We start from the raw sequence: 26,451 nt of genomic DNA, 5'->3' as shown, positions 1-26,451 counted from the left end.
GAAAGAAAGAAAGAAAAGAAAACTAGGGACCCCTCCATGGCCACTCCTGCCAATGCAGATGCTGAAAATGAGAGGATAAAAGAAAACAGAATGAAACCCTCAAGTGCCTCTTCAGAAACCCATCTATCCGGGGTGGAACAGGGAGGTCTGATGACATAAGCTGCCCTTCTTCTAAATCTCTTCAACTTGAAATAATCAGTGCAAGTTTTTTAACCCTTTCCCCGTGAAAATACCAAAAATGAAAGGATTCTGTCCCCATGGGGCAGAAACCACACACACTTTTGTCTCCAGGGAACACTGCTCAGATATGCATCCTTATGACTCTGGCCTGTTTTTGCCTTTGGCTTGACCAGAACCCCTTTTCATTGCCAGTGTTTGAAGACTGCCCAGCCTTCTCTTTGTTACACAAAAGCACCTATAACACTCCATGTTTTCAAGGAAAATGCTGGTAGGGGATCCTTAACCTTTCAGCATTTCTTTTTTGTCTGCTAAACTGCTTCTGTAGACTCTTCAGATGTTTTAAACTGAATTTAACAGCCAAGATCTGCAGCCAGCAATACCCAGATGTCACATGGACAAATCACTTTCTTCTATGTGTTTTTTTCTGGCATTACAGATTACAGCACAGCACAGATGCTGCTCTTTCATGTAACTGTACTCTTCATATCAACATGTTTCCTCAATAGAGGTTGCAAAACCATCCATGCAAACAGAATAAAGCTCTTCTTTTTCACATTACGCTAAACTACAATTTTCTATGGAACATGCTGTCAGGGCTTGGTGCAAGGAAGCAATCAGGCACACTTAACCTCATATCCTCATTCTTCTGTGTCTACTTTATTCCATTTCCCTGTCAGATTTCAGTGCTTCCCATTCCAGCAGGCACAGACCCTTTCAATTCAAGAGGAATGCATTTCAGAGGAGACCAGCAATGAAAATTCCTCACTGCAGATACTTTCCCTGGCATGGGGGAGAAAATCACTTTTCTGAGAGTGGAAAAAATTGTGGAAAAAAAAAACAAAACAATTATTGCCACCTGGAGCTGATCAAGAGAACTTTTCAGTTTGATGATCTAAGGGAAAGCTTGTGCAAGACAATATTATCAGTGTTATTTCAAAGCACAAAGTCAGAGCATATCATTTCAAATATGTAAAAGCCATACATGAAGTGGTATCCAAAATGAAACACTTCTCAGATTTTCTTTCTTCCACATTTTTATATTAAAACTCCTATATTTGAACAAATGTATTACCTGATGAAAAAAAAAGGAACTTCATGTCCTTCTCACCCAAACATTACTGCTTCTTTCCAGAAAGAAAATATATCTCCAACACTCAGAAAATAACACCATTGGTATGTGTTGTGTCCTACCACGAAGTTGGGAGGGGTTTAAGGCCCCCCCAGACAAAGCTTCTTTTATTCCCTTATGGTCAAACAAGAGTAGTTTTCCACCAGAAGCCACATTTTCACTTCTTTATCTTTTAGATTTCCAGATTTGCATAACAAGGAGTTCCTAGTAACAATGCTAAGCTTTTATAAGAGCCAGGGATTTTTCATCCAGACCGCTATGAGTTATTTTTCTCATCATTTGGGTGCTAAATGATTTTATGTAAAACTGAGCTCCACAGATAAGACATCACTTAGTTAATGATCACGAGATCTTAGTTATGTCCACCTCTCTTATCTTTCCTTTAAAACAGGAAGTTTTAATAAGATGCAACAGTCTCTTCACATGGCACACAGACATGACCATTGGGATAGATGGCAGGGAGCCATTCCACAGCTTGCAACAGTGCTCTGCAGCCCAAGGCAGGAAGCTAAGAACAAACCAAATGCAATTAAAGGTGCAAGAAAGGCAGATGCCAAGATGTGTCATAGCCAGGATGCTGGGACTGAAAAAAACAAGAATTCAGCTCGAAGTGCTGTGTGGGCTCATTGACCTTACTGGGTTGAGGCCTCACTTTTACATCTGCACCAGGAAGATCCACAATGAATTTCACAGCAAGCTCCATAGAAGGAAGAATTTAGTATGCTCTGCAGCCTGCTCCCTTTCCAGGTCTTAAAAAAAAAAAAATTAAATAAACCACAGGCAGCTGCCTAAAGCAAAAATGACTGCATTTTTGTTCTGTGTTGCTTTGCTACTATCCTACTATGTCCTTCCTTCATTTCCTTTCCTTGAAGATGGATAATAGCTGTGTTGCTCTTCCATCTTTCCTGAGATACTCTAATTGCCTGCTTGCCAGCTGCCTCAAGCTCTTCAATAAAGACTCACAGAAGACAGAAGCATGACCATTTCCATCAGGTCCCCTAAAGGCCTGTCCACAAGTTGTAGATGCCCCTCTCCTGGAGGCATGAATGGACAAATTGGTTGGAGCTTTGGGCTGCCTGATCTGGTGGGGAGCAACCAGCCCACTGGAGGGGTTTGGAACTAGACAATCTTTAAAGTCCTCTCCAATCTAAGCCATTCTATGAGGTCTTCGTGGAGCCATTTTTCCTTGCCACATGGATCACAAAGGTTTCCAGTCTGGGGAAAAATCTGCCTCTTATCTTAGCTCCTGTTTTATGAAAGTTTCTCCTAAGAAATGTTAGCAGTGCAGAAATACAGGAGTAGGTGCTACGATTCCTGCAGAAACATGGTTCCTGTCCTCCAACATAGGCTGGTTTGTAAGACACCAACTTCAACCTTAGTTTGTGATATAATGGACTTCCAATTTTACAGACATGGAAATAGAGGAAGTTTGGCCTGAGGTCAGCCGCTATAATGAAGGAACGGAATGCCTTGCAGCACCTCATTCATCCCCTTTCGTCAGCCACTTAATCATCTTTTAATCCAAGGATACTCATTCATTCTGGAGTCTCAAAGCCCCGAAGGAAGCCTTTCATACTGTCATCTGAGATATTTAAAGCTGAGTGGCTGGCAAGGACAGCTAGGGGGATGGCACTGTCTGCATCAGATTCCTTGACCCTTACTTTGAATAGCTTCCTGCACTAGCAGAAAAACTAGAAGAGTGTTAAAGAGCCCTCATGAAGATGGAATGACCCAACAGCAGCACAGTCATCTCCTTAGACCATCAGGGCCATCTTGCTTGTGAATCAAAGCATGAGAGAGAAATCTTTTCTGAAAGCTTCCCTTAGAAGACCCGACGCAGATCTGCAGTCTCCAGAGATTCATGCAGACAGAGGCGCCCAACAGATTATGTTTTAATTTTTAAATAACTCTGGTTCATTAGGTCAGTCCCTGTTTAATGACACAGACTGATGGTCATTCAGGTTAGGGATGATTTTTCCTGAAGCTTCGGGCACCAACTAGTCATTATGAAATGAGGTAATTACAGAGCCGATTCATCAGCACGCAACTAGGCTCAGGTCTCAGCCATACATTGCCCACCCTTTGGCTCCCTAGAGGCTCTGGGTTGGATAGAGAAAACTTATCTGCATGGTTTTATGTTCATGATCTGTTTCAAATAGCAAGATGTGAAAAGAAAAAAAAAATTACATTATTATATTGGAATTATGTAGAATAGATGGAATAGTACTATAAAAATTGACAAATTGCAGACATAACTGCACAAACCACAGAAGACACAGAAGAGTCTGAGTAGTATAGTCTGTAAGATGGAGTAATCATCTTAAGAATTGAGGAGCTGCGGTCTATATTTATGTTGCTAAGGCTCCTTTCAGATACCTGAGCCAGTTCCTCATCTGTAACCAAGAGAGCAGCTTTAAACTTAAGCAAGATCAATCACAGAGCATCGGTAAAATGGGAGGAATGACTTTCCTGAAAGACAGTGGATTTAAATTTCTCGATGTTCAGTGACATCAATTGTTTCCCTTGGTTGCACATAAGATAACTGGGGCCTGATTCTGATTCATTCAGTGCCTCAGGCATTGAGAAACAGAAGCAAACCTGACACACAGGAAGAGATGAGTTATGTTAGCTTATACCTGGGTTAGAGTTTTTCCTCTCCTTTCATCAGCAAAAATCTGTCATGAGATATTCCTAGAAGAATCTATTCACAGCCACACGAACAGGATAGAACACTTTTGCAACAAAGGACAACTGCAACAATTTGCTACTAGCTCCAAAATGGTCTAGAATGAGCCACAGAATTGGCATGCTGTTCTGAAGACCTAAAAAGCAACAGGGTGGCTGCAAATCACAGTGGTGTCCAGGACAAGGTCATCCAGAGATGCACTCCAGCCACTCCTGGCCTCAGACAGTTCCACAAAACCAATTAAAATGTCTGGAAAATTATCAGGGCCTAGAGAGTATGTGTATTTTTGGTTCAGATCGACTTGAAAGAGAAAGTTTGAAGGACTTTGTGGCACGAGGGGCTGGAAAAACTTATTCAGAGGTACAAAGGATTCGTTTATGGGACAGTAATTACTCCACAGTAATGGACATTAATTTGAAGTTACTAGGGTTCAAGATATTTCATTATTCATCCTGTACCCCATTTGCAATGATATCATTTCAAAGTGATGGATTCAAATTTACGCAAGTAATGCACTGATAGGACAGAGAATATACTTTCTAATGTTTTATGAGCATGAAGAAATCCATAAATTTTGAGCGAAGAAAGACATTACAAAGACAGAAAATATTTTATCCGTCAACCCGCCCGTCTTTATTGCTGAAGGAATAACTCAGCAGGATACAGCAGCCCAGCACACCCAACCAGCACTGCTGGCTGCCCTGCAGGCTAAGATGCTAGCAGTCACAGGCAATGAATTCAGCACAGCAGTGTGGTCGAAAATCTTTGGGGACTGATCTGAAACCCACTGAAATCAGCAACTTGAGTTTTGAGGACCTGGTCGCTACCATCTAGAGCACAATGTTGAATCGCAAGCGTGAAACCTCTGCCTTTCTATTGGCAGAAAGAATGGCTGTGCAGCAGGTTGGAAAGGGTCCCAGCCAACATATCATCTCAGTAGACTACAGAAAGGAAGAACATGTTGAAAAGCTCCTTTTGGCATGATGTGAGAGGAATGTGTCTGAGTTGGGATAGTCGAGGTTCACTGGGAACTCGTTCACCCTCCCATTTCTCTCATCTTGGTGCAGGAACCTAACACATCAAAACACTTGGACCTGTAAGTCCAAGCAATACTCATACAGAGCCCACAGCACAGAAACAGCAGCATCACACAACCTTAGGGTAAAAAACCATTATAATGACTTCAGAAGGGCTGAATAAAGGGAATAAAAGCAAATCTTGTCTGAACTGGCAAGAATCACGTTTGTCTGTCAAGACCACAAACCAGCCCAAGTCAGCTGGGGGTTTGCATCTCCCCTTTGGAGCGAGAAACGTCCAAGCATTAATAAAAAAAGAAAAGTGTCTGCAGACAACATGGGTAAGAATATGTTGCCTCTCCAATAAAGTCTCAAAAATTGCATTAGACCTGCTATTAAAACAACATGGAGAACATAATCTCAACTGAACAAGAACAGACATTAACTCCAAATGATTTTATTCCAGGAAAACTAGTTTGAATATATGCTTAATGTCTCAAACAGTTTTCCCCATACCTGCTAAGTACTTCTGCTTGAAGCAAATTGATTGCAGTTCAATTTTCTAGATATCAACAAAATGTAAATTACCAGAGCAATTGTCTGGCGCCTTCATCCTTCATCTCATCTGTATCCCAGGCTCCTTACTTGCAAACTATGAATACCTGCTTGTGGATTCTAATTTTTTTCCAAACATGCAACCAAATATCTTGTGCCACGTTGCAATTCTTTCCTCCAATATAAATAATCTTCACTTAACAGTGAATGCATTAGCTCAGAGAACTATAGTACCATTGTCATTTCCTGAAATACTTGTCTTTTGGGTAGAAATTTTCCATTCTCAGTCTCAGCTGAAAGGCAGTTCTCCTCAATTATTACTATCCTTTCTTCACTGTATTTTGATCTTATTTTTGACTTTTAAAGTAACAGCAATACTTCTAGCGAAGAGGAAAGCCTAGACTTCTCTCTGAATTGCTACTAAAGTTTAATTTAATGCTTATGAATAACCCATTTGACAACCAGTGGAATGCTTGTGAATAGGTCAATAATGTTAAGATGCATCGTTGACTGAAACCAGTACAAAGTTCCAAGAATGGCACAGCAGAGAGAAGGGCAGAGGAAAGTGCCTACAAAATGCCTGGTTTTAATACTGGAGCGGCTGAGGAAGCAAGACAACTAACTACTGCCCAGGAATATAGATACATTTTGTTTTTGAATGATTTCCCCTTGTGTCTCCAAATTAACGTGGGGCAGAGGGTAGCAGGCTGGGTTAATTTTCAGCTGTCCATTCATGGCTGAAAAAGGGAAGTTAGCAGCTATGTGCTGAGCTTATCTGGGGGATACAAACATCTTTGCAGAGCTGTTGTCTTAAACTCAGATTGGACCCTTCTGGCACCAACAGGGCTTTGGGACCCAAAATGCTACAGCAGTAAGACTAATGAAGATCAGAAGTGCAGAGAAACAGTAATGCCAGACCACCCCAACCCCCTTTCAAGTAGGAGTGGGACTTCATTGATGGCTTTTCTCCTATTATTTTTTTCCATAACTTTTTGTTCAGACACATGAAATCAAACCAGCTTCAAAAAGAGAGAAGAGATTTAGTTTCATACTTTCTACACACAGGTTTTTGGGTTGCTTTTTGTTTTGCTTTACCTCCCTCATCACCAATAGAAATAACTCAAAGTAAACTCAAATCTTTTTTGTCAGCTTAAACATGAGAAATCCACTCATCACACAGTTATGCTCCACTTGGGATTGTTTTCTCTTGCTCCTCCTGGAAGGAGCACACGATCTAGGCCAACAGCTCCATCAACTTTCCAATCCTAAAAATAAGCAGTGTTTGTTCCTTGCCCCTTTTGCTTCACAAGAGCTCAGATGTTAAATATTCAAACCATCCACATATAGAGAACTGATTCATCTCAATTATTCTTGGACATTTTCTTCCTTCAGCACACATATACCAAATAAAGAAATAATATCATGAAAGCTTTTTCCCCCCTCCTCAAGTACAGCTACATCACCAACGAGTTTAAAACTCACTTTTCACTGACAGATGGCACAGAGGGCTACATGATGGGATGAGTGGTAGAAGGTTTCAGATGAGCATTCAGTACAAGTTGCACAGACTGTCATCGTTAAGCTAAAGCGGCCACTAAGACAATCTTTACCACGATCACCTACATGTTTTTTAGTTTCTGCATGCCTCTATCCATCTTAAGTACATGAAGTTACCAACAGACTCAAAGGCTGACTCCCACTTCTTTTTATTGTGTATAGTTTTACATTTCTGGGTATATGAGCATTCTTTAGGAACTGATGAAGCAGCACAGCCCTATCCTAAATCAAGGAGGGTTTTAAGAAAAACTTATGAGAAGCCCTAGAAATCATTTGCTTTGGGTTGTTGCCCTGAAACTTCACAGGGAAGGAGCCTGTACAGGAATAACAAGTCTATTGCTGTTCCCAAAATACGTTTTGAAAGTGTTAAGTGAGAGTTAATGACTACCTTTTTCTTTCAGATTTCTATACCTACCTTTTCATTATAAAATAAAATAAAATAAAAAAATCAGTCTATCTCACAGGGGCATTGTGAAAGTGAATTAATGTTTGCATGAAGAGCTCAGTATAGCAATGAAGTCCATAAAAAGAAAGGCCCAGAAGAAAAGTAAGATTCCCTTCTCCAGCCCCAGTGTGAATGGTGAGCTGTAAATAAACCCAGGGCTGTGCACTGAGCAATAAAGACAGCAAATGAAATTAGCATGGTCCCTTCTGCAACCTCAAACAGTGCTGGAGCCCAGCAGAGAATATAGGGATGATCAAAGGGCAGCATGGAGCAGACACCACCAGACAACGTTAATTCTAATGTTCCCCAATTTCTGACCAAGTCTGCACTGAGCAGAAAATGGGCTTGTGGCACCAAGCCTGCTTTGCAGAAGTCCACTGTCTGGTTGCCCCCTGAGGAGCATCTCCATGCTCACAGTGGGCCCATTCTCCTCCCTGCCACTACAGGAGCAGCTGGGATGAGGTGGATCAGCAGCCTTCTTCCCATGTGTGCTGAACCCCAAGGGAGCAAAGCACTGAGATCAAAGAGCGTCGCGATGGCACCCATCATGTGCGTGCTGCATTCATGGGTTGTAAAAGGCTCCAGGGACAGGTGTGTTGTAGGGAGGCAGGTTAATATTCAACAGAGCAAGAACATCCACACCCATCCCAACAGGTTGGTGCACTTGCTCCATGTACTTCACAGGTGTCTCCTATCCTTCTGTTGACAGGGCAAGGTTGAAGTTCAGCTCTGCAGACTGGGTGATCACCAAGCAATCAGGGAGACTTAAAGGAGAAGGCATTTCAGCAAAAGGCCCCATCCGCCCAATCGCAGAGTCATTAAGGTTGGGAAAGACCTCTAAGATCATCTAGTCCAACCATCCGTTTACCATCAGTACTGCCCACTAAACCATTTCCCTATGTGCCACATATGCATTGTTCTTGAACATCTCCAGGGATGGTGACTCCAACACCTCCGTTTGCAGCCTGTGCCAGTGCATCACCACTCCTTCTGAGAAGAAATTTCTCCTAATATCCAACCTGAACCACCCCTGATGCAACTTGACGCAGCATGATAGAACTATTTTGCTCAGTAGCTTTTGTTGGATTGCCCCCAAAGATTTAGGTCAACCACATCACTGCAGTAACGAATGCTAAGCTCACCAAAACAGCTCCTTGAAGGGAGCATAGACAATTGTTGTTTATTTTAATTTCAACAACATTAAGTTGAAACAATTCAAACTTAATCTTTTCAATTTGCGAGGATAATAAGTTTTAATTTTGCAAATAAAGTTTGAATTATTTAAAACATTAAAAGCTCTATTTTTTTCTTAATCTAGATTGAACAAAAGAGTTACATCTCATTTTACACAATTGTCTTTATTTTTGAAGGGGCTTTGTTTTTTTGTGTGTTTTTTGTTGTTGTTGTTTTTGTTTTTTGGTTTGTTTGTCTTTTCATCTGAATAACAGTCATGTCATTTCTTGGATTTTATTTCTTTTCGGAGCTACAAGTGAGCCAGAATAGTAGTTATTTGCACAACCAAAGTGGTTACGCCACATCCATTGCCATACCTATCAGACAGCTAAATTTAACTACTAAATTATGGGGTGAGAAGAGGGAGATAGAAATAAAGGCTGTACCTGATAGCAAGCAACCACCTCTTATTTCAGGAGCAACACCGGGGCTGCCTGAATAGTCTCCTCTTCATCCTTTCATTCCCCTGCTCAGTGCTGGAACAGAATGTCAGCTCTCAGTTGCACATTTTGTCCTATCTTAAAACCTAAATTTGAAGAACGACAGTAAATCTAAAGAAAAGAGCTGAGAGGTTTAATTACTTGTATGTGTGTTGGAGAGGTGCTCCCATGTACACCCAGGGTTCCTGGAACCGCAGCCCTAATACAAGGGAGAAAATGAGCAGCAAGTGGCAAGCCAAAAAAACCTCTGGCTCCCCGATATATGCCTGAAACAGCTCATTTCCAAGAACACTGTGCTGTGAGGCTGGCAAGGTGGGCTGCAGCACCATCCTTTCTAGTCAAATTCACCTCCCCACTACAAAGTTACGCATAAACTACTCCCAGCTTTAGTGATAACACACTGTTGCAGCCCTTGCACAGGATGTAGTTCTGTGGACAGGCGTCAGGTTGGTAGTTTCCTGCCAGCTGCTCTATGTTGATGTTTGAGGTGAGGCAGTGATTACGTCTTTTTAGACACACTTTATGAAGTGCTTCACTGAGGTCATGCAGAGCGATCTTATTCATCCTCAACCCATCCTCACCAGTTTTTAAAGATTTTATAAGGTTCTGTCTCTCCGCTGAGTTTCTCAAACCACCTGTCCATGAAATATGGCACAAGGTCACTGGATTTCACAGATCTCCTTTCCTACAAAAATACTCCTACAAATCATAGAATGGGCTGGGTTGAAAAGGACCACAATGATCATCAAGTTTCAATCCCCTGCTACATGCAGGATCACCAACCACCAGACCAGGCTGCCCAGAGCCATCGTGAAATCATTAAGATTGGAGGGACCAAGATCACCTACTCCAACCATCAACCCATGCCTGTGACCACTCAAGACTATGTCATTCAGGTCCACATTCACACTTTTTTCGAAAACCTTCGGGAACAGTGAGGCCCTCAGCTCTCTGGGCAGCCTGTTCCAATACCTTGCCACTCTTTCTGAGCAAATATTTTTCCTACTATCCAATCTGAATATCCCCTGGCACAACTTGAGGCCATTCCCTCTCATTCTAAAGCCAGGAGACTCAAAGAATGGTGGAAAGCATTGGGACATATACAATAGCCTCATCTTTGTCCTGGTAAATATTCTCCATCCCTTTACCATGCTTTCTTCATCCCAAATTGCTGTGGCTATGCAGCTTCCTCTCCAGTCCTACCTCAATCCATCCATCCTAATGCCACAGTGCACCAGGTGGAGAGCTTGCCCCAGCACACTCACTGCAGTCTCAACTTCAGTCTTGTTTCCCACACTAGCAGCAGGGCCAAAGCATAGCAACTACTACCAGAAACAAGATCATGTGGAGCCAGTGGGTCTCTGCCCCACCAGCAGTGCCATGAGCACAGCATGGGCACCCAATAGCAGCCCATAGAAGCAACAGTAGTAGTTGTCTTCTATCACTGTCATTTTACAAGCTCATAGGAAGCTTTACAAGTGGCTATTCATCTTTGTGCCATATGCGCTGTCTACACACACACCTCTTGCAATGGCATCAAGCCCCACACTATAGCAGCCTTCCCTCCCTGGATAAAGGTTATATTTCACAAACGTTAAGGCAATTTGAACAAGCCAACCATGGGAAGAAGTTTTTTTCTCCCAATTTTCTCATACCTCCAGAACAGCAGGCTGACGCCTGAAAGATCGACAAAATCATCTCAGAAGCCCCACTTGGGAATAAGGAGGGCAAACTTTACTCAGCTACAAGAATCAAGCACGATTCTCCTCATTGTATAGCCTCTGCTTCTTTCCCCTTTCTACAGCAGGTCTGCATCATTTCTGCATATTCAGCTCCACATCATCTGCTGCACAAGAAGGGTGGACACAAGGGATGACTATCACCAGCATATCCTATCCCCTTTCAGAGTTACAATGACGTCTGGAAATCGTACAAAGCTAAAAACTCGTAACCACCCAGAAATCTCTCTGAGCTCTCATAAGTTGGTTTCATTTTTTAAACAAAACCAAAAAAAAAGAGATTCACTGACCAGTAAGAAATCCAAGCTGCTTTTTAAAGGAAGACATGCAACATCTGTTTCACATGTTCTTCATGAGGGAAAAAAAAAACGTAGTTCAAGTACAGCTTTACATAAAATGAGATGAGAGCATGGTGAACTGCAATCTGGGAATTAGAGGTGAAGATACTGTTCAGTGCAAGCAGGCTGGGAACAGCATTACTTAACTATTTCAGAAAGCCACACATCCTCCCTTACTAGAGGATGTGATTATTAGAGATACTCCAATGCATTCATCCTCTCAACACAGTTATGCACTTAGGCAATGCAGTTATTTCACAGATGGAGACCAGAGAAGCCAAATGAGCCAATCTGCACTGTCCAGAAAAGCTGATCACCACTCACTTGAGCTGGTTTCCAGCCATTAGTCCATCTTTCTCTTTGGGACTGGTTTGAGAACAAGAACATTTTGCCACAGTACTATGGCAAGTCCATGGTCATACTGCAGTGTCAACAGCAAGGGGTACCAGACATCTCTAGGACTGCAGATACTTGCAGTGCAGAGCTGGATTATCAAGGCCTGAGTGAGCCCAGAATCTCAAAATGGTGAAGATTGGAAGGGAGCTCTAGAAGTCATCAAGTCCAACTCTGCTGTGCAAGCAGGGATTCCTAGAACAGGTTGCTCAGGACCATGTTCAAGTGACATGGTCTTTTGAAGACCTCCAAGGAGGGAGGACTCCACAACCTTTGGAGCTGATAGTGATGATGGTGTATTTCTAGGCAGGAAGCTCAGCTGCAATAATGGGTGAACATTTACAGCAGGGTAGGAAGCTTACTCCTTCCTCACCCCACTAGCAATAGATTTACACCAAGTTGCACGTCATTTGCCACTATTTCCTGAAGAGTTAACAAAAGAAAAGATTTGGTCCATACAGATGTGACTGGGAAGACCAAGCAGAGCTTACAAGTCTGCTGCACCAAAGGCTCTGTTTTGCAAAGTCACATTTTTTGATCCTATCTGTATTTCAGAACATCTCCAACTGAGCTCCATTAATGTAATCGATTTTTAATGTCATTATCAAAGAACGAATGTGAAGATTTTAACAGCCTATTAGACTGAAATTAAGCCTCACCCAAACCTTCTTCCTTAAGAAAAAGGGTTTCAAAAAAATTGCAGAACTTTATTCCATTCTTGCTAATGGACCAGGAGTTACTAAAGTGACCTGGGAAAAGGGAAATTTTTTTCCTCATATTGCAGTATACATAACATCAGTTCAATCTCTGCTGAAGATCAGAGGTTTGTAATTACATAAAGGGGAGTTCCCTATTGCAAGGGAAGGTTTTCTCCTACTTTCCACACAAAGAAGACCAGAGGGCAGCCCTTAAGGGATTAGAAACAGAAAGTATTTGCTGAGCTGGAAGAACTCCAGGGATTCAAAATAAAATATAACACATGACCTACTTGCTTTTGTTCTCTGTGTTCCCTGAGAAGTCCCAGGCATTGGCTGATTCTCGGATCAGGCCTTTGAGATCCCAACACCTGAACCTGGCCAGCAGTTATAATCAATGGCTTTGGCATTGCTGCTTTCACCATGAGACTTCTGCTGCAATAAAACATTGATTGCAACCTCCATCCTTTTCCTTGGGGAAGAGGCATTGGTGAGGACATCACCTTCTCCCTTTTATTCATCCTCTGTGTGAACCGAATCTCTCCAAACTCTACCCATGATTCAAGCAATTTAAAGACAGGACAGTAACCTAAAGACTGTCTTTGCCATGGCTGACATTCATCTTTCTCTGTTCCAGCAAGAGTCAAGGCATTTTTTTATTCTCTGGCAAATCAGTGACAAATACTTGTGGACATTTTGACTCAGAGCATGTCACCTCCTCCAAAGGTCCAATCTTTCCTCAGGTTAAAATCTGACAGACACCCACATTTGCAATTTCCCCTGTGTGGCACGCCATCGTTTTAACACGTTCCCCATGGTACATGAACACCGAGCTCCATGCAAGATTCTCCCACTCACTGTGAGTGAGCATCTGCATTTCTAGAAAATTATGCTGTTACCATCTATTTTACTTCTGATTCAAATTTTCCTCGCTTGAATTCAACATTTTTTAAGAATTATTTTTACTTCTTTTGAGACATTTTAAACTCACTTCTTTTCAATACTGTCAACCAGCCTATTTCACTATTATGTTATGAAGACAATGACGGCACCTGAATTCATTTTTGAAGAGATGGAAATGCGGATACAAAATTGAAAAGCAGTGACTGAAAAAAAATCTTTCATTAGCCAATGGCATAGGCAGAAAAACACCAAGACACCCCCAAATCCTTTCCCACTGCACGATCTGTTAGGCAAGAAAACTGAGATTATTAGCCTGGATCTGTCTCAGACAAGCAATATTATCTGTTGCTATAGTCTCATGTTCTTTCATGTCTTCCAATTAAAGCAAGTAAATTGAATCGGGCTGAGCTTCCTTTGTCCTTTTCACCTCTTGCGAAAGTCAGAGGTTACCATGATTTTATACCTGTTATAATTAGCTTTAATGTTGTAACCTAGAAGGAAAAAAAATAATGTTGTTTTAGTAATAGACTTGGTGGTTTTATCTTTTCTGCAACTGGTAGCCAAGTATAGTCTTTCCAAATCCATTACAATGTATCTAACCAATTCAAGTACTTTGATTAATTCTATTGAAGAAAAAAAAAATTAAACCATGCCACAAGTTTAGGATCCACAAGCCAGTCCAGCCTAGGAGATAAATCTGAACGCAGAACTTCAGGAATTTGTAGTTCTCCTGCTCAGGAAGCAAGCAAAAAATGCTCAGAGACAACACTTATGGATCTCTTCCAACTTAGGTGATTCTATGATTCAAGAGATAAGAAATGCAAAGTTTTCCCAACACATGCATCTCAGCACAGCAATAACATGCACAGATGGGTGATGAGGATATAGATGTTATCAGCTGAATGTTTTTTGGACTTCTAGAGCATCATTTACTTGGAGCATGTAGTTATGAGCTTTCAAAGATCATGAGATTTTAAAAAAACATTTGAGGAGTTTCCTGCATGGTTTTTGTTCCCAGCATCTCCTTCATGAAGCAGAACTTTTAGCCATACCAGCCAGAATACAGTATATGTCTACCAGGACAAGACTTCAGAATTTCATCCCATCTTTTTCTCATACCTACTTCTATGACCACCAACACTACTATTAACTGTCTACCAACACACCAGCCAAAACTGCTTATTCCTTCACAGTGCAGAAATAGATTGCTGCCACTTTACGTAGCCCTTGACTACCACCCTTCAGTCAACTTAGGGGGCCTGAAAAGCAGCAGAAATTTGCATTGCTGTTGAGAGAGAAGTATGTTAACATTTCTACCTACCATGAGAGCTTTGCTGCCCAGCTTCTTGCAGCTGGGTGAGTTGTCAAGCCTGACTGACGCTTCATCCAGCACAGGATCTCACTGTGAGAAGATCATTTCATCCATCAGAACCTGTTGACACGTTCCAGGTTCTGCAAATGGACTGCAGCCAAGGGGAGCCCTCTCCTCCCAACACAAGGCCAAAGTGATGTTCCACCATGGAAAGAGCAGCAAAACTACAGTACCTGGCCTGATGGTACCAGCCCTCAATGCTCTCCAAAACCAGAGCGCTTTATCAAAATGTCATTTATATTATTAAAAAAATCACCCTGGAATCATTTAAAATGAGGGACAGTGTTGAAACCCAGATCTTCCCCTGAAGTTTAGGCCTGCAGAATATGGGACAATATTTTATACAGCACTGGAATATCAATTTTTTCTCAAAGCTGAAGAACGGCTTGCAAAAGATGTTTGCTCTTTAAATCAGGCATTAAGTGATAGAATACTACCAGTCCTATTGATATTGTTTCACATATAAAAAGAAAGTTTAGCCCTTGACATACACTGCTTCATTTCACGTGTCATGCTGTAACAGACTGGATTGCTGGATATCTCCAGCATGATTCAGAAGAAATTACAAGATAAAGAAAAGGACAATTATGAAACAGCCTGTTCAAATTTCCACCTAACTCCTTTCAGAGAGCAGCAGGAAGTAAAAAGGTCTAATCACATTCCTTCAAAAATCCATTTCCTTTCTGGTGAATCTGTAGATGATCTCAAGGCTCTTTTTGTCTCAAGACCCAAAAGAGCCCAGCTGAAGCAAAGTCTTGTGACAGCGAATTCCATGAGTTAATTATATTTCCCTTAGTAAAGGAGTTCTAAAACTTCAATTTCTTTACTGATTCTTTTTGCATCCTGCCAAAATAGATAGAGAAACACAATTTCCTCTCTTTATTCTTCTTTTTTCCTCTGAACTATATCACCCTTATGAGACTTTCCTCTTAATTTTAACTCTCAGCCTTTTCATTCCTCCTGAAATAGAGATTTTTTTTTCAACCCTTTAATCATTTTCACAGCCTTTCTCATAAGCTCCTATGCTCAAACTCAAGAAAAGCTTTATTCAAGAATGCTGGTTCAAGATGTTCAAGATGGGAAACTGAAACGAAAGACAATGCAATCTTCCTTTATCTTTCTGAATTGGAAAATAAGCTGAAGAACAAGCTTTGTTATTTCAACTACACTTTGAATGAGAATAGAGATACATCCAACTAAATGTTTCTGGTTATTAGTTTAGTTTGAGAACTCTTCAGTAGAAGGACGTTATGTAACTGAAGAACTCTTGGTTCTTCCAGGTATTCTTCATTCTGTCCTTTCCTTCTTTATTTCTACATCACCCCATAGACCACTAAATCATGTCTAAACCCATATTCATGGTGTGTGTCCTGTTTTTCAGACCCTCACTGGCCAATTTTACATGTATTCTTAATAATAGGAATGTGGAAAGAGTAAACTTTAGCCTATCGCCTTTAGCATCCATAAGGGACAAACTTCACAGCATTTGCAAGCAGATTTACAGTGGAGAGGTGACATGTTGAGAGCAATCATTTTTCTTTTTCAAGAGGCCCAGGTATTCTTTCTTTTCCCAGTGAAACACAGTATCACTCTCATCTCTATTTCTGTCTTTTTCTCATACAGCCCAGCATGAACTACCTTGAACTGAGTTAATAGCTAAATTCATTACTGGCAAAATCTAGGGTTTAACTCTGAAGTTATCTGAGATTCTTGCTCCAAGGGGATGCCTTTAAAAATCTACAGCTGATCACAAGATCAGCCTATGTAACCCTCATAGCCAGCTCTTGAAACCAAGACATCTTCTCCAGCACTGACCTGTTTCCTCAAGGTTCCACTCTAAGATCACTTAGAAAATAAGTTCATTTTATTGGAAGAAAGAAAGAAAGGAGGAAAGGATTATTTTTCTGACTACTAATAGGAAAAAGAAGGTGGGAGAAGACAAGGTTGTATGTTGTCAGCCCTTTATTCAGCTAATGCTAACCATGCCAGGAAGGAAAGATTCAGGAGTCCAGGCTTCTTTTGCAAGGATCTGGAAGCTTTCCAAACCCCACCTCACAGTCCAGGTTTGACATGTGCCACAAGAAGCAGGAATTATTTCTCAGCCCAAGCTGCCAGGCTTTCCCATGGCAGGAAATTGACCTTCCCATGTAGCCAGGAGTTTTTGCAATGCATATTCTGTTGTCATTGAGCTGACTTACAGAGAAACCTTTCCTTAACTAAGCTCTATCAGATTCTTCAGTATAGAGAATATCCAGAATAGCAGAGGTAAGCAGAGAGCTTCTCTTGGTCTTGAGGAGCACCTGAGGTCCCCAGATGGCAGGTGCTGAGCATAGGGCCTGAGTTACCTACAGAGACCTGGAGCCATCCATGGATTCAAGGATTCTTGTTCAAACATGAGCCTGTTGCTCCTGACATATAGGATTAGCTTACAATTAAAATTAGGCTGATTTTCTAAATCTTCCTTCTTTTCAACTGTCACAGCCAAGTTCTTGTCATCTGAGATGTACAGACACTTTGCCATCAAAGTGCCACTTGGGAACTGGGACACAGCACTGAAAGTAGCATTTGAGAAGCACGAGCCTGAGAAATCCTGCACACTCCTCCACATTTAATCATGAGACAGCACTCAACACCAAATAGAGGGCTTGGGTGATTTGCATTTTTTTGTTTGTTTGTTTTTTAATGGGGAAGGAGTAATAAAATTAACATTAGTGCACTTCAGAGCCGCATTTTTATTCACTGTTTTTGGTTTTCAAATCCTAACATTTATACCCAGTAGCTAGACAAACAATTCTTTCCATTGATAGAGAACAGCAAACAGTTAAATGGATACCTATTCTGCCAGGGCAGGATCAGAGATTAGGAGCAGATCACAAGGCCCAAAGTCCTCTCTCCACACCTGCAATCTCTGTAATTGCCCGTGCACGGTACATCTGGTCCACTCAGAAGAGGCAATATTTCCCTACCAAGAAATATTCCTCCTTTCAAGAGCTGTGTAAAGCTAAAACCACTGTCTGGACTCTGTACTAATTATCCTGGCTGGCTTTGATGAATCCTTGGCTGCGATGAGGAAGCACATCTCCCTTTCATGTGCTATGGGCATTTTTGCTGGATAGCAGCTCAGCTTCGGGGCCTGCAGATCAAGCACTCTTTAGGTCATGCCCAGCACCACTCTCCTTATGTGCCAAAAGCTTGAGAGAAGCATAGAATCCTAGAATTATTAAGGTTGGAAAATACCGCTTAGATCATAAAGTCCAACCCCAACCCATCTCCACCATGCCTACTGACTACGTCCCTCAGTGCCACATCTATGCATTTCTTGAAACACCTCCAGGACCTCCACCTCTGTCCCCTGGGCATCTGTTCCACTGCCCAAGCACTCTTTCAGAGAAAGAACATAAACAAGCGCAAAACATGAAAATCAGCACAAAATGGAAAACTGAATAAATGCTTCCATTTTTTCTCCACTCAGAAAAAAAACTATTTGCCAGTGCCTCTTCTGGCTTATTGTGCAGTACCCATCGCTTATCAGTTAGCATACCAAGTATTCAATATCTTGAATTCAGCTCTAATAAAGTAAGAAAGGAGCATGTTGATCTCATTATTTCTTTGCCCTTCAGAAATATTCTGACCTGAAACGCTCAGTGTACCACAATAGGGAGAGCAGAGCCTTGCTTCAAGGCTAACTTCTGCCAGGGAAGGGCTGCATCTACCTGTGGCTCTTCTGAGGGTCTGTGACCATCTACAGCCCTATGCTTCTTAAGCTCCCCAGTGTGGCTTCAGTGTCCCATGAGCCCAGATGGTCAAGCGACAGACGAGAGGACAACCTTAAATTTAAGGTCCATATTGAGAGATCACATGCCCTCTCCTCTTCTAATTAGTAGCCACTTGTTTTCTCTGCCTTCCTCCATCACTGCTCCAGTACAGCTGTCAGATCTCCACTTAACACTTTGCATTCAGGAAAACAAGTTAATTCCCTTTCTCTCATCCTCTTTTTATTTAATTTAATATTAGAATGTATCCTGAGCTTTCCTGAGACAACAAACATTCATCCATCTTTGGAGCATAAAATAAATAGAGAACAGTGATCATCTCCATTAAAATCTGTAGAGGTTTTGTTTTTAGCATGACTCATGCATAATGCTAACAGCAATCAGACTTGGCCCATCACCACCCCTTCTGTATAACAAGTCTTACTTACTTTCCATGAGATAACTCCAAGATAAAGCTTGCCCCTATTAAAACATTCATTTACCCAACTCCTGTTGCTGCTCAGCTTTGCTTTCTAGCAGAGACACAGCGAAAGTTCCATGTAGAAAAAAAGAAATTTGCATTTCCCTGCACCCACCTCCTTTATTCCCTGGCTGTCTCGATCTAAAGCTTTAAAAAGAAAACACCAAGCATATTGTCTAAGCATAACTGGAAGTGCTTTCAAGGGTTTTTGTTATTCTACTTTAATTTTGGTTTTCAAATTACTATCCTCTATGGCTATTTGGAGGAGGGGGGATTCAACCATTCTCAGCAATACACAGGCACCAGTCACGTAGGGCCCTATAATTCAGTCATCCTATTCTAAGAGCTTTTGAATTCAAAGGAATGCGTGTGGAGAATAAATGTTAGAGACTACAGGCATCTATGTTGTTTGACAGCTTTAGGAATCCCAGCCCTCAACCACACATTCACTTTTCAGACTATTTCCCAGCCTCGTTACATCTCACATGCTGTCTAAAGGGTACAATCTACCTCAAGCTAGAAGATCAGATCTCTGCAGCCCACTGTACAGACCAGGTTTGATGGTTCCTGTGCTTCTCCCTTTGATAGTCATTGCAGCAACTAAGCCTGCTGCTGCTTCTCATGCACTGCACCAGAAATAGCATCTTAGACTGCCCACGTACGGAGACGGTCCTGGTAACTAGCAAAGCAAATATCAAGGATGAACAGGTCCTTGTTATTAAATGAGTTACCTCCCAGATTATTAGCATCACCACAACCTATCGTCCAGACAATCGAGATAATTCTAGCTATTGTAATTTGTTCCCAACTGCCTGAGACATCAGGAATTGCATGGATACTTCATACATATCTTTTGGCAGCTCCAGGCCTGGCACATGCTGTCTCTGCCAGTCCCACCCAGAGATCCAGGCAGCTGATCCAGCTGGCTCAAGGCAACACCAAGACTCTTCAAGAGTGTTCAATGCAGGCCAATTAAAAGCCAAAAAATTTAATTCTGCTCATAAATGACAGATCATGAGGTTATTTATATTTTTTTAAGTGCTCCACTTGTTTATACTGGTCATTAGCCACTCTTAGTGTTGGACAAACAACACACACAGTTGTGGTCACTGCCTCCCAGAGGATCCAATGGAAAGGGAAAGGATCAAATAGCAGCACGAGTCAGTGGTGCTCTCATGTTCAGGGAGGTCAGGTAGCTGAGGTCTCCGATAGGGGAAAAGATAGAGACTCATAAAACTATAAACATGCAGAAAAAGGAATAAATTATTTCCCTGATCTCACAAAATCTAATGGAAAACCAATGGAAATCTCAGGTAGCTAGTGAGGAAGAGGAATAAGCAGCACCACTCTTCATGGTGTGTAGCTGAATCATGAAATCTTTTACACAAGATATGAAGAAGGCAGAATTATAAACAGGCTCCACAACACGTAGGAGGAGAGTCCCTTATAACTCTCAGTTTAAAAGCCAAGAGACCCGTCTTCCCATGAGCTCCAACAAGAACAGATCTGAGCCCTGAAAGTCCTGAATGCAGATTCATAGGTCCAAAGATGTAAACAAGGGGTCTGGATGTGGGAAGGGCTCTGTTTCCAGAGCAGCAATAGAAAGTAAATAAATTCCCCTAATCTTCCCTCAAGAACAGTGCATTAAGGTTGTATATTTCCAGCCCAGTTGGATGTTTGCCTTTTTTTTTTTTTCTTCTATTTTTGGTGATTTAGAGTTGCTAACGGGTACGTGATCACAGGAACAAATGCAAGCCCATGAAAACGTGAAAAATAAAATGAACAGGAGCAATAAACTACATGTGTCTCCACAATAGCAACAGGCACATCACAGCAGGGCGCATTTCCTCAATACTCATCTACAACTGGAAGAGTTTATAAGAAATAAATAAAAATAAATTACAGAGGGAAGAAAATCTTCCAGGAAGCAGCAGTCTATTATTTTCTTAGGCCTTTATTAGCAGTGGATGCACAGGCTTTCTTGGAGGAAAATGAGAAAAAGCATTGCAACTCTGCTGTCGAAAGAAACCAGGGGAGTATTTTCTGGAACAGCAAGCCAAGCTTTTTAGGGCTACTATCAATTAGTTTCCAGTTTAGCTCAATAGGATATTGATCCTGGTCACATATAACAGAACCCTGATTTATTTTCTGATTAACAAGTTTGACTGTTGGATTTTGACAAACAAGATGTCCATCACTGCAGAAAAAAAACAACCATATTTATCAGTAATAACAATATGAAGGCTTTGAGTAGAAAAAGCTGGGGAGGGGTGTGTCAAAAAAAGCAGGTGTGGGAAGGGTTACTGCACGATCACTTTAACATTTACATAAGGGTAAGTTCAATTAATGCAGAGTCTTCCCCCACAGCCTCCTCCAAAACACACTCAGACACTGGCTGGCCTTCTTCCTATGGAAACAGCCAACGAGAGCAAAGATGCTTTTTGCTTTCATGGGTATTTTAGTTAAAAGCTGAAAATGAGATCAAGTTTTCTGACATTTGCTATCTACCTTAAAAATGTGCACCCAACAGGATTAGCAGGTGTACAACCCTGCGTGTGATATCATGAAATGCATTCCATGTTCTTTCACGTTTATATGGAAAAAAGAAGAAATCAAAATCCCTCTATAATATTGAAGATCAATGTGAAACTGAGCTTAGGAACCGAACATCAATTGCTGCCTGCAAAACATGAAGTAACATATTCAAGTAGAAATCTTGCACATATGGCAAAGGAAAGCTTTTGATACTGAGTAGTAAAACAATGTTTCAAATCCTGATGTCCTACGTAACTGTATTTGTAAGAATACGTGAAGCACAAGTTCAGTGCTGTCCTTTTTTATTATTCTCTGATAAATTACAGAACCTGGCTTGATTTTTATTTTATTTTTCCAACAGATCTGCGATCGTCTTCCACAGAAAGGAAAATTAAAGCACCAGTTGTGCTATTACCTCCCTGGAGAAACAGCCAGGGCTGTTAGCAGTGAGCTTTCTTCCTCAGCAGCTTGCCTCCAAAGTCTAAAAGCAGAAATATCAAGCTGCTATCTATCTGCAGTAAAACTCTCACTCAGACTTCCCCTTGAGGAGCAGCTAGCCAAGCAGGGAAGGCAATGGGTGGCTGAGAGGGTTTCTGGTCACTGGAGGAAGCTTAAAGAACAGGAGCGTCTGCTTTCTAGCACAGACCCATGGCAACACAGCAGTGAGGTAAAACATAAGGATCTAGGAAATTCAGAACAAAACACAGCAGGCTGCAGAGAAAATACTAATTTAACCCTGTGTTAATCTGCAGATCATTCAATCTTATTTCTCTACTGCAGGTCCCTCCACATCATTAGTGGATTTGCAAATACAGCCCCAGATTCAGAAAAACAACATTTACCTAACCAAGCATACCTGGTGCTTTCACAGTAAGGCCAAACACCAACACTTGGTCATGGGCTCAAGAGCCTTGCTAAATCCAGCTTTCAGTTTACAGGATTAGAGGGCTGTGGGATTCCTCATTGGAGCTAACCCTTGGGCTTAGTGCCGATTGGTTTTCACATTGCCTTCCCCACACTGCCTGCCTGGTGGGAAGCCCATGTACAAGACAGCTTCAATACTGCCCAGCTAGCATCACCATTGGAAACCAGAAGCTTTGACATTAACAGGATTGTACTTCAAAAGAATCCGCATGTTTGCAGATAGCAACAGGGTTCCTTATTACAGCTGTCTAATCAAGCCGATATTCTGCAATTATACTCCAAGATCAAACAGCACTTGCAATAAAACTGGCACCAGAGGAATGCCCGTGTCGCGACTATACATTGAGCGTTCAATTGTGATTCCACAAGCATGGCACACACTCAGTTTCAGATGCTATTGCAAAATGTTGGAAGTCTCAATCACAGCCAAGCGTTTTTTAACTATACGTATTCTGATCCTTGGCCTATGTTTATAAAAATTCAGGTAAAATCCAATCAAATGGCTTTAATTTGGGAAAGATTTTATGTAGGACCTGAAGCACAGAACCATTGGAGCCAGCCAAGTTCAAACAGGTACTTGAATGTTTTGCTGTGGGATAAACTAACGCAAGTTCTTCCCAGAACAAGGGCCTTAGTTTTGGTGGTTGGCTGGCTGGGTTTTCCATTTGTTTCTTCAAGCACACAGAAGGGCATATTGCAAACAAGAAATCAGAATGTACTATTGGTGCAAATAATTGTAGCATCTATGCTAATTCTTTTTTTAATCCTGATACCCTGTGTGCTTCTAAGTATGTAAATCTGATTCTCCTTGTGGCTCCACTGAAGTTTCTATTGATTAAATACCCAGCCCCAGCAGCAGGAGGATCAAGCCCTGCATATTTATTTTCTTCCTCTCAATACATACAGAACTCCCTTTGGCCTCTCAATTGCTATATCACATGGTGTGCTGAATGCAAATAGAATTACAGTGCTAATGCACTCAATGAATATATTTGTATGTGTGTGCCAGCATTTTCCTACCAGCATCCTACTGTACACCACTAAGTAGACCAAAGAATATATATTCATCACACATGGAAGGTTTGTGAAATGAGTGCATATTAGAAACAAGAACCAGTGTTCACTCAAAAACTGAGATTCCAAGATGAAGGCTGCAAGATCAGGACCTCATGCAAACCTCTGTAAACCCTGATGTTCACAGTGAAGTACAATCTGTACATTGTAAGAGTTACTTAATGTTTGTTTTTTCATTATCCACTAAGTTAAACACAGAAATTGTTGCAATGTGTAACAAGAAAACATTTCCCAGAAATAAATTAGTGGTGTCTCCAAATAGGATACAAAATACACAGATAACATTTTTCAACTACAATCTTACAAGACATGCACCCTCTTTGAATTATTTTCAGCAACGTTGTTTTACAGAAAATTAAATTCATCCCTGTAGAAGCTTCACTGATTTCAGCACAATAATATCTTAAAGATGGGATGCATTTAATTTACTAGCTCACTCTACATTGACTTTTGAAGTCAGACTGTAATGTCAGAAGATAGATTGATTCAAATCAGGTTCAAGTACCTTGTGGCAATTAGAACCTGCAAAGCCTGAGAAATGTCAGTGAGTATTCGGATGAGATACATGCCAGCATGTATACAAATAAATCTCCCCAAAGTCTCACTGTAGTTGGTTCAAACAATGCTTTGAAAGTGACTCACTCAGCTCAATAATCATCATTTAAAGACAGCAAATGCAGTTTTAAAGCAATGTTTCACCACAACCACTTCCACTCTAACCCATAGTTTAAAAATAATGCAAATCAAAACAAGACTATCCCCTAAACTTACAGCAAGAAGAGGTCACTTACCCTGTGAGGACCACAACAAAATCCATCACGTTCCAACCATTTCGGAGATAAGAGCCTTTGTGAAAAACAAACCCCAGAGCAATGATCTTTATACCAGCTTCAAAACAAAATATTCCAATAAAGTACGGCTCAGTGTCATCCTGCAAGGAATAAAAAGCAGAAGCGTCAAAGATACCCACATGACTGCACTCGCCTCAACAATTGTAGAATAAACACGCGCACCAACTTCCCATTCTTTTCAGCTCTGGACAGAGTTGAAATCAAAAGGTTCAAGTGTATTGAAACTAAGCATAGAGAAGGATTTCAGAATTATTCTTTTGAGGATAAACTTGACTTTTTACGTGGAAAATTCTATTTGCCTTTATTCCAGTGGTTTCATCCCCCACTTTTCACAATTACTCAAACTCCTGGAAAGAACTTTAATACTGAAATCTTGCTCCAGGCATATATCTAAATGTGAAATCACATTTCTATAGTTATTGATATGGAAGAAAACACGTTTCTGTTTCCTGGATGAACTATAAAAACAAACCAGAGTAATCTGGGGAAAACAAACTTACAAACATCGCCAGGAAGCCTTTTATCTTTTATTCCATCATTTCTTTCGCTCTTTCTGCTTCACATTCCACAGCTTCAAATCCATCTATTTTTGTTTTGTTGTGTGCCTGATTCAGGGACGAAACCTAATTTCCTTCTGTTAATAGTGGAAGCAGAAAGATTTTTGCTTTGTGCCCCCATTGAAGCTAAGACTTCGTACCCTAACCCAATAAAGAAGAGAGCATGTTTAGAGCTTTATTAAACTTCCTTTCCATCCTTGGCACCAGATCCCTCAATATTATATTGATCCCTTGATATTATATAGATAAGAGTTTAAAGAAATTCATTTCTAAAAGGAAGCATTCACTGTTGGAAAAGGAGATGTCAGCAAGAAACAAGAGCAAAGGGAAAGGTGAAAACACCAGGTGTCAATTTCAAGAGCATGCTAAGCAGCTTGAGCACCTGCATCCAATTTTCACACGTGCCTTAGATCCATGATTTTAGCTGAAGGTAATTGAAGTGAGGCAGCCCTACTTAAAAGGAAACAAACTACCAAATTAGGAAATTAGAAAATTGTTATTAGGTAGCTTTGATAATTCTGATCAAGAGTTGAGATGTTGGGTGCAGTTCTGTTAATGCCTAAAAGTAGTTTATTTTGTGCAGAAAGAACGTGAGTGTCAAGTCTTTGTGGCCACAACAAAGAAAGGAGCAGTTTTGATACAAATGTTTCACAAACATAGCAACACACAGCTTCAACCCAGCACTAGCACACAGACCACGCTTTAGGCATGATGCTTGTTACAAAAATCCAGTTTTTCTCTTATAGAACATGATAGCATACCCTTCCCAAAGAGCCTTGAACACTCATCACGTTGATGTATACCCAACTCAGAAAATCAATCACGAAGCACTAATCCCCGAGGGTACCTCTAAGCTGTTGGAAATAACTACATGTAGACAGGCTTTTCCATCAGCGTCTGAATTAAACTTCTGTTTCCTACCAAGAGTCCTGCATCCCTACGCACATCTCAGTGACACAAGACCCCTATATCCTTCATTCTACAGCATCTCTAGTCCCTTCTACCTTTCTTAACCTCACAGCTCCCCCTCCTATTCCCCTGTGGCCAGACAAGAAGGAAGAGAGGTCTGAAATTATCGTACAGGGTTTAAGGAGAATCTACCTTACCGCTCCCTTGGCTTTCCTTTGTGATCACAGAGCCACTCTAGCTGCCTAGGCTGCCTGCTCTTCAGCCCTACAACACCTTTGAGATCAACAAACACCTAAAATCTTCACAAAACAAAGGCCCCCCAGGCCATCCTTCATTTCCAGAACACATCTACTAGTGGACCTCTAAAAAGAGTTTTTCTACCACATTATAAAATAAATTTTAAAATTCCCCCACTCTGAATGCACTCCTTGCTTATTACTCCTTCACTTCCTGAAAGCTCTGCATCTACTCTGCTACTAGTCATACACTCTATCTGGGTCAGATGCCTTGTGGTTACAGCTCCCATCTTTAAAGGACCAGTGTTCAGATACTCAAGGGTTTTATAGAATATGTTTTTTCCCAAAGTCAGGAGGATACAGAGTTCTTAAGAAGTGGGTCAAAAAAGCTCTTACCAACATCTAAGAAATCAGGAAGGATCACATATGGGCTTGGGTATTTATTAAAAAA

At 41.1% G+C, this 26,451-nt stretch overlaps 1 protein-coding gene across 9 annotated transcripts in view; it reads right to left on the bottom strand.

Annotated features, from left to right (window-relative positions):
- The window catches only part of CACNA1B (calcium voltage-gated channel subunit alpha1 B), a 259,792-nt gene that overhangs the window by 225,639 nt on the left and 7,702 nt on the right, over positions 1-26,451 (bottom strand). For 8 of the 9 annotated variants that reach the window (XM_010720794.2, XM_031556155.1, XM_031556154.1 and 5 more), the window contains one exon: positions 24,239-24,378. In XM_010720794.2, the coding sequence (XP_010719096.1) occupies positions 24,239-24,378 (140 nt within the window). Of the gene's footprint in view, positions 1-24,238; positions 24,379-24,798; positions 25,154-26,451 lie in introns of those variants that run through there. The other variant, XM_019621386.2, reaches the window with a different exon arrangement.

Source organism: Meleagris gallopavo, chromosome 19 (genome assembly GCF_000146605.3).
Source record: "Meleagris gallopavo isolate NT-WF06-2002-E0010 breed Aviagen turkey brand Nicholas breeding stock chromosome 19, Turkey_5.1, whole genome shotgun sequence".
Lineage (NCBI taxonomy): Eukaryota > Metazoa > Chordata > Aves > Galliformes > Phasianidae > Meleagris > Meleagris gallopavo.
This window is presented reverse-complemented; position numbering and strand designations above follow the sequence as displayed.